This window comes from Orycteropus afer, unplaced genomic scaffold (genome assembly GCF_000298275.1).
Source record: "Orycteropus afer afer isolate SDZICR_OR568_19922 unplaced genomic scaffold, OryAfe1.0 scaffold00003, whole genome shotgun sequence".
NCBI lineage: Eukaryota > Metazoa > Chordata > Mammalia > Tubulidentata > Orycteropodidae > Orycteropus > Orycteropus afer.
In genome coordinates, this window is record NW_006921590.1 from 31997711 (window position 1) to 32015620 (window position 17910).

The following is a 17910-nucleotide window of genomic DNA, read 5'->3' on the forward strand; positions in this document are numbered from 1 at the left end:
AAAGATTTAAGTTGTTTACTTTTGTTTGTTTTCAGGGTAGTTTCTTTTGAATGTGCTGAGATGGGTCAGCAAATGGCGCAATTTTACATGGGTTACAACAGACATCTTTGAGAACTTTATTGGATCATTTAGGCATTTACCCCAGTGTGTTCCATGGAATGTTAAATCCTGAGAAGTACTTTACAAAGCAGGGTTTCATGGTTAGATACTTTAAAAAAATAGTATTCTATATTTCTGTTTTGGAAGTTCTGCAACAAAGATTGCAATTAAATTTTTAATCCATATTTTCAAAATATATCTGATCACCAAATCCATTTGTAAGTAACAGGTATTAATAGCTCAAAGAATTTGAACTTCATGAAACACATCCACATTATGCCACTCCAGAACATTGCATTTCAGAGACTACCTCCTGTCCAAGAGGGGTTTATGCCCCAGAGCACTTCTAGAGGTATGAAACCATATGCCTCCCTTTGAGTGAGCAATGGAATAAGAAAACATAGAGAGGAATAGGAAACAGGAATAGAAATAGGAAACAGCACAGCATAGGAAACAGCTCTTCCCTTTTATCTTAGCACAAAACTCATGGATTTTTTTTTTCCAAATAAATGTATATCATCACTATTATTTTTCTCACTGTATGATCCTGGGAAACTTTTTTAACCTCTCTGTATCCCAATTTCCTCATTAACAAAATGGAGATAATACTAATAATACCCATTGAGTAAAAAACAAGGCATATTAACAGATAGTGGCTACTGACATTATGAAAGAATATTCTGTTCTTTCCAGTAGGAGCAGTATACACTCAGACCTCACTTATTGACATGGTTAGGTTCCAAAAAATAGGTTATTATGCAAAAATTGAGGATGAGCACATCATATCACAAAATCGAGAATGACTACATCATTACATAACTGCCAAACCACTGAGAATCATGGCCCAGCCAAGTTGACATATAACCTTAACCATCACAACTAGAGTTACACTTACCTCACCTCTTGGTATTTGTTACTGTCAAACGTATGTTGTTAATGCACAAAATAATTAGACAGTATATTTTTACTATTGTCATAAATGTAAAATGTCAGATAGTGAGATAGTCAATAAGTAAATAGTAGGGGTATTTGGGAAGAAAAGTTTTGAATAAGTAGAACAAAGTATGATACTCCCACTACAGCATAAACAAAAACAAAAACAAAAAAAACATTATATTACAATTGTGTGACCACGCTGGATCACAAACTCCTCGAGGGCAGGTTCTGTTCTCTAAATTCCCTGTCTCAAGTTCCCAGGTACACACATAGAATGTGTGTTGAATGAATGAATTAGTGATGTGTGTGATAAGGCCAAATTAAATGACCAGGTAGTAGGTTTTACTTAATCTCAAAGGATCATAAGCCAGAGAAGGTTTCATGGGGATAGGGAAGAGTTAAGGGCAGAGATGGTGGAGAAGGACCTCAGGGAAGTAAGCCAGGTAGGAAGGATCTTTTGAGGGATCAAAGAAGAAGAGACTAGATGTCTGGAGTTGAAAATCTCTGTAGTCGAGGCATGGTGATAACCTGAGGGACTTTTCAGGGCAAAGATCTTCACAAGCTGACCCAACAGGGAACTAGAAGGAGGTGCCCCACATCAGAGTATACTTTGAGTAGGTATTGGGCTGAGGGTGTACCAGGCATTCCCAACCTTCTCCATGGCCATGCACATGATAGATTATACCAAATGCACAACTTATTCCCTAGTGCTGTCCCTGCAATGTGATCTGTTCCTTGCTCCTCTCCACAAGCATATCAAAATGCAATTAAGGGAGAATGATGTTGTTAAGGCAGCAACCTTGAAATCACTTTAATTTATTTTTAAAGAATCATTCATGAATTTCAGTCCTTTATCATCATTCATAACAAGTACTTGTCAACACATCTCACAGTGTCCCTCACGTGTATTGCAACATGGTATTTTAGAGTCATGGGACTATACATTGTCACCAGGACCTGTTTCCATCTGAGGACATAAGGTGAGTTTACATCAGTGAGTGGTCCAGAGAAGGCCCTGGCTGTTAAACAGGTGGAAAAGGGAGAGAATAATCATTTATAGAGCACTTATGTCCCAGGCACTGAACTACACATTAGATTCATTTTCTCAATTAAATCTCTTGACACACCTGAAATAGAAGAATCATTGTTCGTATTGTTCATGTGAAAAAGCCCATTGGTAACAAGAAGGTATATTTCACTAAGGATTTTGAAGAATTGGAAGTGTCAAAAAGTGATTTCCTCAATCTGAGAGACTTGCTTGGGGCAAGGGGGGCATCTTAATGTTCTTTTTAAGGGTCCAGAATCTTTCATGTTCTAGTTTCAAGTGAGGGCCTCTAGCTGCCATTCTTCTACTAATAATCATAATAATCTTTGTTTTCCAGCCTGCCCTGCAGGTACATTCAAAGCCAGCCAAGAAGCTGAGGGCTGCTCCCATTGTCCCTCCAACAGCCGTTCCCCATCGGAGGCATCTCCCATCTGCACCTGTCGGACTGGATATTACAGAGCAGACTTTGATCCCCCAGAAGTGGCATGCACTAGTAAGTGTTGGGGTTCTGGGCTGGGAAATTTGTTTCCAAGGCAGTGTAGGTGCTATGGCTGGAAAGATTAGATCAGATCAGATCCCAGGTAGCTTGAATTACAAAAACACTGGCCAAGGTGCTGAAACAGACAGCTCCTGTGCTGCATTTTGTAGGACCCTTCTCTCTGCCACTCCTCGGAAGGAAGGTTGGGCAATCTACTTCTGTAGTGATATGGCTTCAGAAACTGAAAGACGGGTTGCTATGAGTTGGATCCAACTCTACAGCAGTGAGTTTGGTTTGGTTCTCTCTGCTTTGGTGGTGCAGAGCCTAAGACATTTGACTGCTAACCAGAAGGTTGGTGGTTCAAAAGCACCAGCCACTCCATGGAAGGAAGAGTGGGCAATCTACCTCCATAAAGATTTACCTCCTCAGAAACTCAAAGGGGGTTTCTATGAGTTGGAATAGACTCAATGCCAGTGAGTTGTTTTTGTATTTTTGGTAGTTGTTCTCTTTGCTTTAGTCAGAATCAACTCAATTTTTGGATTCCTTTCTGCTCAGTAAGAAGCACTAGGTCAGAATTATGCTCTTTCTGCTCCCACTTCCCTTATGGAACAGGCTTCAAGGATATTGCAACAATTCCTAGTTGTTCTTTCAGTCACCATTTCAGAGAAGCTCCTCCTGGTTCCTACAGCTGAGCATATCCTTTCTTCTATGGGTTTCCTCTATCTCTGCAATGGTGCTTCCCTCAGAGCTCTTATCATCCTTCATTGTCCAGTTAATCTGTACTAACCTCATCTCAGTAACTAGATTGGGAGAGAGGATGGAGTCTTTGTGATCCGTATCATCATCTCCTTGTGTCACTTCCAATACCCAGCATGGTAGAGACCTGTGCTATTGTCATATGGCAAGACCAGAGGCCTGGCCACAGTCTGCATCTCTGAAGCAGAAATTTTAGGGACTAACCATCATCCATATTCTTTCTCCATTTCTCTGCTGTAGAAGGAAGGACCGTAGTTCTGACAAAAGTCTTAGGGCCCTGACTCCATTTTGTGTGTATAGAAGGGAAAGGAGAGAATTTCCTCCCAATCTTTTCCCCTATAATCATGGGGAGGTAAGGGACATTAGTCTCCCTGCACAACTTACTTGTTCCCCTAAGCGTTAGAGCCCTGAAATAAAGAGGCTCTCTCATTAGCCTCTAATTATGCTAGAGCTTTCTTCTGGGTTAGATGCTACTGCTTGGTTCCCTGTGAGCAGGAACTTTCCTTACACCTCCTGGGGCCAAATCCCTTACATCCCTATCACATCCCTGGCACAGAAGGGCACAGTGTTTCCTACACACTTGCAGTTGGATGAACAGAACAAATGGCTGTACTCCAAGTGGAAGAATTTCTTAATTCTGGCCTTCCCATGTCTGAAGCCTTTGCTGGTAAAGACGAGGAATGAAAATGTCTTCTAGTTAAAGGCCCTGAGCTCAATCAATGTTTATAAATTTGAACTGAGGGAAAGCTCATCCTCTTGTAAACTGATTTTTCCAAGACTTTCCTCTCTGGTGGGTTGATATTAACAGAAATGATTCCTTTTTTATGCTGACAGAAGTCCCTGTCTCTCTGTTGTGGTGTCTTCTTCACCAATTTCTGTGGTTCCCCTGGGGGTCTCCTGTGATCCTGAAAAGCAGAGTTTAATGGACGTCTTTAGAACCACTTAACGCTGCTGAATCACTGCTGCCCATGTGGAGACATAGGATAGTCTCTATGATTGCCAAGACCGATACCCAGAGCCTCACAGCTTCCCCCTTGCAAACATTCCTTTCACTTCCACTTGTGATCCCTGTTGCAGACCCATATCAACTTGTGCAAACAGAAGCAGAGCTTCCCAGAGCCCCTCTTCATCCCCCTATATTCATCCAGTCTTTGGATAATGTCACCTAGAGGGAAGGTAGGTGTATTAGTTTCCTAGGGCTTTTGGAACAAATTATCACAACCAGTTGTTGTTGTTAGGTGCTGTTGAATCAGCTCCAACTCATAGTGGCCCCTACACCATCCTCACAATCCCCGCTATGCTTGAGCCCATCATTGCAGCCATTGTGTCAATCCATCTCATTGAGGATCTTCCCCTTTTTTGCTGACCCTTACTTTACCAAGCATGATATCCTTCTCCAGGGAATGGTCCCTTCTGACATCCTGACCAAAGTAGGTGAGATGAAGTCTGACCATTCTTGTTTCCAAGGCTTCCTGCCTTCTTCCAGGACAGATTTGTTCATTCTTCTGGTAGTCCATAGTATCTTCAGTATTCTTTGCCAACATCACAAGTCAAAGGCATCAACTCTTCTTTGGTCTTAGATAGCTTATAAGCACAGAAAATCTTTGCTTCAAATGTTTGGAGGCTGAGAATCCAAAATCAAGGTATTGGCCATGTTGATTCCTTCTAAGGGCTCTGAAGGAAAATCAGTTCCATGTTTTTATCCTAGCTTCTTATGATGGCTGGTGATCCTTGGTGTTCCTTGACTTACAGGAGCACCACTCCGATCTCTACCTGTGTCTTCACATGACCTTCTCCCCTCTGCGTACCGGTCTCTGTATCTCTTCTCTTCTTTTTTAAGGATACCACTCAGATTAGTGATACTGCCTTAGAAACCCAAGGAGGGGTCGCTATGAGTCGGGTCTGACTCGATGGCACATAACAACAACAACACAGATTGGATTAGGACCCACTCTATTCCAGTATGACTCCATGTTAACTTAACTGACAGGATCTTCAAAGACCCTATTTCTAAATAAGGTCACATTAACAGGAAATAAGAGTTAGAACTTCAACACATCTATTTGAAGAGCAAACTTTAAAACAAAAAGCCAATGACCAGTTTCTCAGAACTCTGATATGGAGCTGTCTTCCTTCCTATCAAACCTCTCTCACCTATATCTCTCAAGGCTTATCTTCCAGACATCTCACCTGAAGTATGTGAATCAACAAGATTGATTCCCAGAAATATAGGAATATCCCAAAACCTCCAGTCTGCACATGGTAGACCTGTACTCTGTTCTGCCTACCTATAATTATGACTCCACTTCATAAAAATCAGACCTCACAGGGCTTTTCTCTCTTGTTTCTGGTCAGGCTAGCCTTCTGTGGTCCTAGCACGATCTCTTCACCTTTCCAAGAGTGGCATCACACTTGCTACACTCTTTACATATCCCTATGCTTTTATACTCCCAGACTTGGTGTGCCACAGTTCAACCAGAAATTGCCAAACCAAAGCCACGTTTGGCTGTGACAGTCAGGCATGAGAGCTCATAGGGACATTGTTCAGTCCCCACCAAAGCCTACAGGAGCAAGTGCATGATGAGGGGACCTAGAGGGCATGGCTGGGGCTGCAACACATTGCTAGGAAAAATAAGTGTAAATAAACTTATTATTTTATGGAGCCTCATTATATATTTGATTTATTGTGTGCCAGGGAAGTACTGTATGAAAAAGTCAATTTGTTGGCTTTTATATTCTCATTAGGGTTTCCTTTTAAAGCATTCTAATTGGAGGTGCCATCTGTTCTCTTGAAAAGGCATCACACATCACCACAGTAAATAATTTTTCAGATAAAAAGAACATATCCGGAGTGATTGAGGCAAGGCACATCCTTGCACATGAACTTGGCCACCTGGATAGTTCAGCATACTGAGCAGGGCAGGTGTGCACTGTTCCAGCCCAGCCCAAAAGAGGCTGATGGGGTTGAGGAGGGCACCAGAGTTCATTCACTTTGCAAATGAATTCCTGCATCCATCTAATCAAGATGCATTTGTGGCCTAGATGAGCACTAGGGGTACCCAAGTAAAGGCAGAAAGCATGTCTTTCTAAAATGTACAGGGCAGTGGGCATCAGTAGTGTTCAGAAACTTTGGCTATAAGGAGGCTGGGATGGATGGACTGCACCAGAAGTGTCTAAGAGCCAAGGCCTGGCAGTCTGGAAGGGCCCCGGGTTTGACCTGTCACCATTGTCCTTAAATGGGATTGTATTGACAGTCACACTCATTCACTGAAAATACTGAAATTTTTCAAACGTCTGCTTATTTTATAGCTTTAAAATGTACCCCTTTTCAAGGCCACAAAACCTATAGTGCATTAAGAATTAATTTTTTATTGTTTTATTTTGTTTATATATATATAAAACCAAACTTTTGCCAATTCAACATTTTTTACATGTATGATTCAATGACACTGATTACATGCTTACAACCACCACCACTATCCATTTCCATATTTTTCCATCACCATTGACAGAAACTCAGTGCCCCCCCCCACACCTTAAGGGGACTCAGTGTCCTCTTAAGAAGTAATATTTTAATGAATTCTGTTAATCTCTTGGGACCAGTGTACATATCATCATTGTATTTCTGTAGTGTTAAAAGTTTGAACTTATTCAATCTAAACTTTTAGAATGCATGACAACTTTTGTATGCCTGTTTGAGCATTTGTTTATTTTCTTTCTGATCTGCTGAGAGAACCTGGGGCTCCTTTGGCCCTGAGAGGCCCTGGTAACACTGTGTGTCCAGCCTTGTCCTTGAAAAGATTCATATGCTCAGTAGGGACTTGGGCACACCCTAAGGCAGTGTCAAAAAAGCTGGTGGGTGTTCTAGGTGAAGTCAGAGGAGGAGGCATAGTGAGTCTTGTGGGCTGATGTTGCCATGGCTGGCCTGTGAATACCCAACTTCCTTTTGCCTTCTTTTCCCACCTCCTCATACATTTTCCCAGGCCTGGAGTCCTAGATCTGCCTCATAAATGATATGCTGATCATCCCCTTGCCTAGTCACAACCAGTAACTGCTTATACCCAAGAGGAAGACTTATCCCCCCACAGGCACTGGACGGAGGGGAGAGAGGGCTGAGAAGGCAGGTGCAAGGGCTTGGGATGTATGCTGCAGCATGCCAGGGCTGTCCTTGAAGAAGGAAGGAGGAGTGAAGCCATGCATGGGGTGATGCAGAGTTGGCGGAAGCTAGAGGCAGGTCACATGTGACACCCCCTTCCTCCCTGCCAATAAAACCTTCTGAGTTTCATGGATAGTGGAGACTACCTTCAATGAGAAATTACCAAAGACAGACTTGGATTGATGGGCAGGGGGTGAGGACACAGAGAAGTTCCAGCCATCCCAGCAGAAGGATTTGTGAAGGTTTGGGGCTGAGGAACTGGCTCTGAGCTCCACCTTCCTCTTCCTGCTATCTCCCTGGGACCCTCTAGGGAGCATTGACATCCCCAAACTTTGACAACCTTGGTTGGGTGCTGGGAAAAGTTATAAAATCAATTACATGTCGCAGTGAGAAGGGCTCTGACACTGTAGACAAAAGTATGAATTTGATCATTCTCTTACCTTTTCTATGACCTTGGGCATGTTATTTACCTTTCCTGTGGCTAAAATGGGTTGTTGTGAGGCTTGAGCAAAATAGTATTAGAGAGACTTTGGCACAGTGCTCTGTTCATAGTAAACTCTCAGTCAGTGTTAGAACTTGCTTTGGTTACATCCCTAGAAAGTGTGACAATTGCAGCAGATATGGAAGCTTCCAGAAAGAAAGGATGTTGGAGATCTGAAAATAAAAGTGACATCCTTAGGGGGAGTCCAAGTTTGACTCCATCCCTGAGTGCCATAGCAGACTCCATTGTGTGGGCTCAACCACACCTTGGCCTGAAGATCCTGGTGAAAACAAATGAGGTAGGGACTCTCTCTGGGATATTGCTCACTGTGGGAGGGTGGAGGGAGACACAGACCAACATCCTGTCTCCTAAGAAGTGACCAGAACTGAGAGGCACTGAGAAGCTGGGCAGGAGTGCACTCTTAACAAGCCTGGAGGAGTCCATTTACTCCAAGTAAGATAAGCATCTTTCCACAGAAGTGTGTAATGGCAAGAGAAGCGTGGCCAGGTCAGCAGAGACAGGGCATAGGCAAGAAGGCATGGAGGAGGTGCACCACAGTGTGAAACCAAGCACTACCATGCAATTCTTTGGTTTTAAGTAATTTCTAGTTTACTGGGGGACGAAATGAAAAGGAGGAATTTATGAAGCAGGTGAAAAGAGATAATTATATCTTATAAAATTGCTGTGTGTGAAAAGCTATGTGGAAGGACTGGTGTGAAAATAATTACCTTTTTACATTTCTGACCACAAAAACCCTTTTCTGTCACCCACAGGGGAGAAGCTTTGATGAATCACAGAGATAAACTAGTGCTTGTCTTGTTTCTTCCATTTATTCTTCAAATGCAATGGGTTTCCCTCAGCAGTTTTCATCATAGAAATGGAACAAAGAAAGGGCTCCAGGGGTCATTGGTTTGTCCCCGACTCTGCCTGCTGTCCCCTCAGATAAGGGGATACATGCTGGACCATCCTAACCTCCCTCCTGATTCTCACAGACAGGCAGAGAATCTCAGTGGCAAGATCAGTGGCTTGGGACTTAGATCCTGATAATGTGTCTAGGCATGTCTCTTAGCTTCATTGAACATGTTTCCTCCTTATCAAAATTGGGTATGATGAAATTGACATTATAAGGTGTGAGCATTAAGTGACAGAATGTACCTGAAGCCCCAGAGTGAACACTCAGGTCTGTCTGACTCCAATGCCACAGTCTCATACATAGTGAGACTAAAATATGGTCATTTTTAGGATGAGGTTGTGGAGGGTGGTGGCAATGGTGGTGATTTGCATTTATTTTCACTCTTGAATCTACTTCTCACTGAGAAGAATAATTTCTTCTCTCTCCCTCTGCATATTCCAACCTCTTTCCTCTAAGCTCATGTTTTATCCTTTAAGGGACTGGCATCTGTTCTCCTCCTTCATCCAAACCATCTTAGAGCAGCAGGGTTTTCCCTGTGACACAGGGATCCTTCCCTTTGGATAGATTGCCCAGGAGTGTGGCATCCTGGTGCCCTGACCTTGGTCTTCCCAAGGAGGCTAGAGGAATGGAGAAGAGGGTACCAGAGCCCAGAGGGTGAAAAGGGCCCTGGGGATGACAGACAGATGTTTTCTGCTGGGTTTCTCTGTAGCCAGGTTTATTGGCCTTGTGAAAAGTTTGTAGGAAACATCAGCTCATTAACTGTCTCCCACCAGTCTCAGCAGCTGGCAGGTTTGAACCACCAACCTTTTGGTTAGCGGCCAAATGCCTTAACCACTGCACCACCGGTTGTTTGTTGTTATGTGCCATCAAGTAGGACACGACTCATAGCGACTCCTCCTTGGGTTTCCAAGGCGGTATCACTACTGAAGTAGATTGCCCAACGTTCCTTCTGGGGAGTGGCTGGTGGATTTGAACCACCAGCCTTCTAATTAGCAGTCAAGTGCCTTAGGTATTACGCTACCTGAGCTCCCCTTCCTTTAGGCTTGTTGTTATGTGCCGTCAAGTCGGCCCCGACTCATAGCGACCCCTCCTTGGGTTTCCGAGGCAGTATCACTACGGAAGTAGGATTGCCCAGCCTTCCTTCCGAGGAGGGGCTGGTGGGTCTGAACTGCCAGCCTTCTGGTTAGCTGTCAAGTGCTTTAGCCACTATGCTACCAGAGCTCCCTCCTTTAGGCTAGTGGTTGTCAAATGGAGCTACTGAACAACCCACCTCATCATCACCTGGGAACTTATTAGAAATACACATTGTCAGCTCCACCCTAGATCTCTGAATGAGAAACTGGGGGTGGCACCAGGGCTTGAAATTTAACAAGCCCTCCAGCTGATTCTGCTGCAGGTGAAGTTTGAGAACAATTGCTTCAGAATTGGGTCATATTTTTCTGTCCTCTGCTTTATGACTCCTGGGGAGAAAAACCATTGAGTGAATTCCTGCAGACTGGAACCACAGAGCCTGACTAACCTCCCTGTTGATGTCCTGTGTGGTATATGGGGTGGGGGGGACATGTGTATACATGTATATTTACTGTGACTGTGCATGTGTACATGAGAAGAGGGGGAGTTGAGAGTGAGTGTGAATGTATGAGTGTCTGTGTTTGAGTGGTTAAAAGAGAGGGTCTCATTCACTCTCAGAACAACCCCCACCTGCTTTAGCTTGATTTCCATTTCATTCTCACTGTTGGGTGAGTGATTAGAGCCAATGTGGAGACCTCTAATATACAGCATTAGCTAGGGCTAGGGCCAATGGCAGGGGCAGAGAAGAGAGTGGAAACCTGGGAGCAAGATGTGACTGGACTGACCTCAGAGAGAACTGAGGGAGAAACTGAGGCAGGTGCAAAGTGGCTAATGGGGACCATTCAGCTGAACTCACATGGTCTAGTGAGCAGGGGTTAAAAATAGGTAATGGGCCTCACTATTTGCTGACTCTTCCCACCTACCAGGAAATAAAGGCAAGAGGGAAGCTCTAGGGCTGCCACTGTAAGGAGGAGTCCTACAGGCCAATTAAGCAGGAAACCTCCCCAGGGCTCCCAGTACTCAAGTGGGGCAGGAATCCAGTAATTATCCAGCTTGCTGGTCTACATGCCTGCACTTTGAGTATAGTTTTAGATTATTAATTTGTTTTTTAACTTTTCATTGTGAATTCCTGCAGACTGGAACCACAGAGCCTGACTAACCTCCCTATTGATGTCCTGTGTGGGTGAAATTTTACAAAGCAGATTCATTTTACTGTTCGTAGACATTTTGTTTTGCGACATGGTTACATTCCCCACAGTGTAACATCTCACCTCCCACTTCCTCTCTGTGGTTACCCTTTCCCTGTGTCCTTCTTGCCTATCCGTTCCTGTCTCCCTACCTTTCTTTCCATGCAAATGCTGCCCTTCTGATCTCCTATGGTTGATTGTTCTAAGGAGTGCATCTCCCTGGTAGAGGTGTTCAGTTTGTAGGCCTGTCTATTGTTTAGGTGGGAGTTAAGCCATGGGATTAAGTTCAATTCCAGGCCTGAAGGGTGACTCAGGGCCATAGTCTGAGAGGTTTCACCAGTCTCTATCAGATCAGTAAGCCTGGTCTTTTTATGATGTTGAGTTTTGTTCCACTTTTTTCTCCCACTCTAATAGGATCTCCAATTTTGGTCCCTTTCAGAGTGGTTGGCATTGGTAGCCAGACACCATCTAGTTCTTTTGGTCTCAGGGTCATATAGGTTGAGGTCCTCATGGTCCATTAGTCCTTGAACTAACTGTCTCCATATGTCTTTGATTTTCTTCACTCTTCTTTGCTCTGCACGAGGAGAGACCAATAGTTGCCACTTGCAAGCTTTTAAGACCCCAATTGCTACTTACCAAAGTAAGATGTAAAACAATATTTTTGTATACCGTGTTGTGCCAATTAAGCTTTATGTCCCCTGAGACCATGGTCCCCAGCCCATAGGCTCAGTGACCCACTCCCTCAAGGCACTTATTTATGGCTAAGAAGTTATCCTAATTTTCCCTCCTGTTATGTTTCAACTGTATATGGATATTTTTATAGCACATACTAATGCTTACATAGGAATATTGTCTGCCAAATCTGTGTATGGTCATTGATATATTCCCAATTTGCCTATCCACACCTGTCTACCTATGTATCTACCCATAGATTAGTGTTTCCTGTACTGATATGCAGCGTTGTGTATGCAATAGTATGTACACCTTTATTGTCTGTACCTCTTGTATACCTGTCCATGCCTTCCTTTTCCTTAGTGAAATGTGTTAGTCACACACTTTTGTTATATTGCTTTCTCTTCAGCAATATCAGGCTTGTCTCTTAATTATCTGTGCATTTTCACTCTCTTCCCTTCCCTTCTCCTCTCATTCCTGGTAACCAACACAGAAAGTTTTCTTCCTTGTGTAAACCTTTCCTTAACTGTTTACAATAATAGACTCATACAATATTTGTCCTATGATTGACTTATTTCACTCAGCATAATGTCCTCCAAGTTCATCCACGTTAGTGGTGATTTGCTGATTCTTCATTATTCTTTAATATTGCATAGAATTACTTTGAAGAAAATTAAAATATATTTTGAAAGTAGAGGTCTTTACCTCTTTTCATCTAGCAGTTGCAGCATATTAAAACAGGGCTGCTTGCCCCAAGGGTTGATATACCCATTGCTTACCAGGGCTCTCAGCTGCTAACTAAAAGGTTGGTTGTTCAAGTATACCCAGAGGTGCCTTGGAAGAAAGATCTGGCAATTTACTTCCAAATAATGAGTCATTGAAAACCCCACAGTAGAGCACAGTTCTATTCTGACAGACATGGGGTCACCATGAGTTGGAATCGACTTGATGGCACTTGATTTTACCCTGGTATGTCACTGACATTGCACATAAATGAATATATCATTGTGTATTTGAGGTAGAGGTATTCTGTGTTTTCCTTGAGGTGAAGTTCAGAAAAGGGCTGTAGATCAACAAGAGTCATAAGGCAAGCTGTTTCAAGGAGTGCCTGGACTTGGGGGCTCATGCTCTGTGCTGACAGGTTTATACACCTGGATCAGAATGGAGGAAGCGTGACTATAAGCTGAAAGCTATTTTTAACTGTCACTACTACTTCAAGGAGGGTCAGTGTTGCCTGTGTAAACATGGTTTCACACTTCCATAATGTACAATTTCTTTTCACAGTTATTTGACCCAAATGGGCATAACCCTTATGAGGAATCATATAGTTCTAAGTTTTAAACTAATAGCTGGGCACAAGCACTGACGTTTCTGTTTCAGCATTATGTTATCAGAGCGTTTGGAGTCACAGATTGTTAACATTTGGAGCAGCCTTCTGGGTCTTGCCACCCAGCCTCCTCCCCAACCTTCTCTCTCCAACAGCAGTGAGCAGCAGCCATTCCACTTTTATTTTTCTGAATATTTGTGATGACAGACAACTCCAGTATAAGCAGGGGGGCTGCATTCCATTGCTAGCAGAAATGTTCTGGACCTTGGGTTGAACACTGCCTTCTCCTACTCCTCACCATTAGTCTGCATTGAGAGCTAATGTTCTGCAAACCTGTGTTCCCAATGCTTAAGAACAACTTTCTCATCCTTCTTTAATCACCCGCTTTAGGCTAAACAGCTGCTACTTCATCTATTTCCCAAAGGACATGATATCCTGACCCCTCACTGTCCTGGCTGGCCTTTTCTAAATCCTTCATATTTATTAATAAACCTCTCAAAATATGGCTGCCAGAATGAACATGTGACCCTCACGAGAGCAGAGTTCAGTGGGAAAGTGATGGATTTTCTCCTGTGATTGTGATACTGTTGCTTGTCCCCTTTGCAGGGGCAGATTACCCAGTAAGCAAGGTAAGCATGGGCTTACTTGTGCTAATTTACTAATCTGTAGTTTACATGTTTTCATTCCATTGCTTACTATGTACTCTGTCCCTGTTAGGGACTGTAAATGTGAAAAGAGGCTTTGATTCTGTAAGAAATAGCTGTGGTGTTAGGAGACAGACAGATACCAGACATACCTAGAAGCAGAATTTTGTTGTGAAATTACTGACTACATATTAGTAAGTAAGCACAAGAAGACCTGTGTTTACCTTGCTTATTGAGTAATCCAACACAGCCCTGGACAGTGTAACTTACTAGACCTACCAGCTTGCCATCCACTAGACAGCCAGTGTTTTTGTTTATCCCCTCAGGAACTGTTAGACACTTGAGTCCCCTGGACTCTGCATTTGGAGCTCTGGTAGTGTAGTGGATAAGGCATTTGGCTGCTAACCAGAAGGACAGCAGTTCAAACCCACCAGCTGCCCTGAGGGAGGATGGTGAGGAAATCTACTTTCATAAAGATTTACAGCTTTGGAAACCCAATGGGGCTCGCTATGAGTCAGAATTGACTCAATGGCAGTGCGTCCTGCCTTTTGACATTCTGCATTTCTAAATTTTGCCATGTGGATGTAGCCACAGAGTAAAGCACAATGTAAAATCATTTTGAATACTGATTTTTATTGTCTTTCAAAGGAGTCGTATTAGTGTGTGATTAAGAGTGTGGGCTCTGGAATCTGAGTGCTTGGCTTTGAGACCCCCTCTGCCACTTGCCAGCTGTGTGACATGTGGAAAGTGATACGGATTTTCTGTGTCTCCATTTCCACACCCATAAAATAGGGATAATATTTGTGTCTGCCCTACTGCATTGTTGTGAGTATTAAATGAGGTGATACTATTTATGACAGTGTTTGTCACATAGGAAGCATTCACTAAAAGTAAGCTACTTTATTTTATTACTATTGGAATTGGATAGAGTAAAGCTTTCGGGACCTCCATTGGCTGCTACAGCATGACTCAAAATGAGTAGAAACAGATGTAAACATCCATTAATGATAAGAACATGGAATGTACAAAGTATGAAACTAGGAAAATTGGAAGTTGTCGAAAATGAAATAGAACACATAAAGATCGATATTTAAGCATTAGTGAGCTGAAGTGGACTGTTTTTGGCCATTTTGAATCAGACAACCATATGATCTACTATGCCTAGAATGACAAATTAAAGAGGAATGGTGTGGCATTCATTGTCACAAAGAGTGTTTCAAGATCTGCCCTGACGTACAACACTGTCAGTGATAGGATAATATCCATATGCCTACAAGGAAGACCAGTTAATACAGTTGTTGTTGTTGTTGTTATTTGCCATCGAGTCAGACCTGACTCATAGCGGCTACCCCTCCTTGGGTTTCCGAGACAGTATCACCACGGAAGTAGATTGCCCAACCTTCCTTCTGAGGATTGGCTGGTGGGTTTGAACCACCAGCCTTTTGGTTAGCAGTCATGTGCCTTAGCCACTATGCTACCAGAGCTCCTAGTTATTCAAATTTATGCACCAACCACCAAAGCCAAAGATGAGAAAATTGAAGATTTCTACCAACATCTGCAGTTTGAAATTGAGTGAACATGCAATCAAGATGTGTTGATTATCACTGGTGACTGGAATAGAAAGTTGGAAATGAAGAAGAGTTATCAGTGCTTGGAAAATATGGCCTTGGAGAAAGAAATAACACTGGAGATTGCATGATAGAATTTTCCAAGACCAATGACTTATTCATTGCAAATACCTTTTTTTCAGCAACATAAGTGATGACTATACACATAGACTTCACCAGATGGAACACACAGGAATCAGATTGACTACATCTGTGGTAAGAGGTCATAGAGAAGTTCAATATCTTCAGCCAAAACAAGGCCAGGAGCTGATTGTGGAACAGACCATCAACTGTTCATATTGACAAGTAGCAGTTGAAGTTGAAAACAATTAAAACAAGTCCATAGGAGCCAAAATATAACCTTGATAATATCCTTCCTGAATTTAGAGACTATTTAAAGATGGATTTGATGCATTCAAAACCAATGACAGAAAACCAGAGGAATTGTGGGATGACATCAAGAACATCATCCATGAAGAGAGCAAGAGGTCATTAAAAACACAAGAAAGGAAGAAAAGGCCAAAATGGATGTCAGAAGAGACTCTGAAACTTGCCTTTGAGCAGAGAGTAGCTAATGTAAATGGAAGAAATGACAAGGTAAAAGAACTGAGCAGAAGATTTCAATGAACAGCTCGAGCAGACAAAACCAATTACTATAATGAAATGCGCAAGGACCTGGAATTAGAAAACCAAAAGGGAAGAACATGTTCTGCATTTCTCAAGGTGAAATAACTGAGGGAAATATTTAAGGCTCAAGTTGCAATACTGAAAGAGTCTATGGGCAAAATATTGAATGATGCAGGAAACAGTAAAAGAAGATGGAAGGAATACACAGAGTCACTGTACCAAAAAGAATTGGTTGATTTTCATCCATTTCAGGAAATAGCATATGATCAAGAACCAATGGTGTTGAAGGAAGAAGTCATAGCTTCACATGGAACATTTACACGGAGGAAATGCAGGATACACAGGAGTGCATAACTATGAGGGGTATGGGGGAAGGGTTACTGGGCAGGGAGGGGAGAAGACTGGGTTAGGATTGGGGATGGTAAATGGAGAGTGAAACTAAATGTACACATAATGTTGAATGTAAAACAAACTCTTAAAATTAAAAAAAAAAAAAAGATGACACACAAATTCATGAAGAATTCCATAATTTTTTGAAATACTATTTACAAATAAAATAAGAACCAATAGTATTAAAGGAAGAAGTCAAAGCTGCACTGAAGGAATTGGTGAGGAACAAGGCTCCAGGAATTAATGGAATACCCACTGAGATGTTTCAACAAATGTATGCCCTGATGGAGGCACTCACTTGGTTATGCCAAGAGATTTGGAAGACAACTACTTGGCCAGCTGACTAGAAGAGATCCATATTTGTACCCATTCCAAAGAAAGGTGATCCCACAGAATGAGGAAATTATCAAACAATGCCATTAATATCACACTCAAGTAAAATCTTACTGAAGATAATTCAAAAATGGTTGCAGCAATATATAGACAGAGAGCTTCCAGAAATGCAAGCTGGATTCAGAAGAGGATGTGGAACTAGGACTCTCATTGTTGATGCCAGATGGATCTTAGCTGAAAGCAAAGAATACCAGAAAGATGTTTACTTATGTTTTATTGACTATGCAAAAGCATTTATTGTGTGGATCATAACAAATTATGGATAACATTGAAAAGAATGGGAATTCCAGAACACTTGATTGTACTCATAAGGAACTTGTACATAGATCAAGAGGCCATCTTTCCAACAGAACAAGGGGATACTTCATGGTTCACAATCAAGAAGGGAGTGTGTCAGGGTTGTATCCTTTCACCATAATTATTCAATTTGTGTGCTGAGCAAATAATCTGAGAATCTGGATTATAAGAAGAAGAACATTGCATCAGGATTGGAGGAAGACTCATTAATAACCTGTGATATGCAGATGACACAACTTTGCTTGCTGAAAGTGAGGATGACTTGAAGAACTTACTGATGAAGATTTAAGACTACAGTCTGCAGTATGGATTACACCTCAATATAAAGAAAACAAAAATCCTCACAACTGGTCCCAGGTTCATGGTGGATGGAGAAAAGATTGAAGTTGTCAAGGATTTCTTATTACTTGGTTCTACAATCAACACCAATGGAAGCAGCAGTCAAGACAGCAGATGATGTATTGCCTTGGGCAAATCTTCTGCAGAAGACCTCTTTCAAGGGATGAAGAGCAAAGATATCTCCATGAAGACTAAGGTGCACCCAATCCAAGCCATGGTATTGTCAGTCACTTCTTATGCATGTGAGAGCTGGACAATGAATAAGGAAGACCAAAGAAGAGTTGATGCTTTTGAGTTGTGGTTTGAAGAAGAATGCTAAGAGTACCATGGTCTGCTAAAAGGCCTAATGAATCTGTCCTTGAAGAAATGCAGCCAGAATGATCCTTGGAAGTGAGAATGGCCAGACTTCGTCTCACCTACTTTGGTCATGTTGTCAGAAGGAACCATTCCCTGGAGAAGGATATCATGCTTGGTAAAGTGGAGGGTCAATGA

The 17910-nt window shown here is 42.3% G+C and overlaps 1 protein-coding gene across 1 annotated transcript in view; it reads left to right on the forward strand.

Moving 5' to 3' along the window:
• Positions 1 to 17910, forward strand: part of EPHB1 (EPH receptor B1) — a 475286-nt gene that overhangs the window by 251758 nt on the left and 205618 nt on the right. Inside the window, exon 4 of the mRNA XM_042780351.1 lies at positions 2418 to 2573. Coding sequence (XP_042636285.1) covers positions 2418 to 2573 — 156 coding nt within the window. The remainder of the gene's footprint in view (positions 1 to 2417; positions 2574 to 17910) is intronic.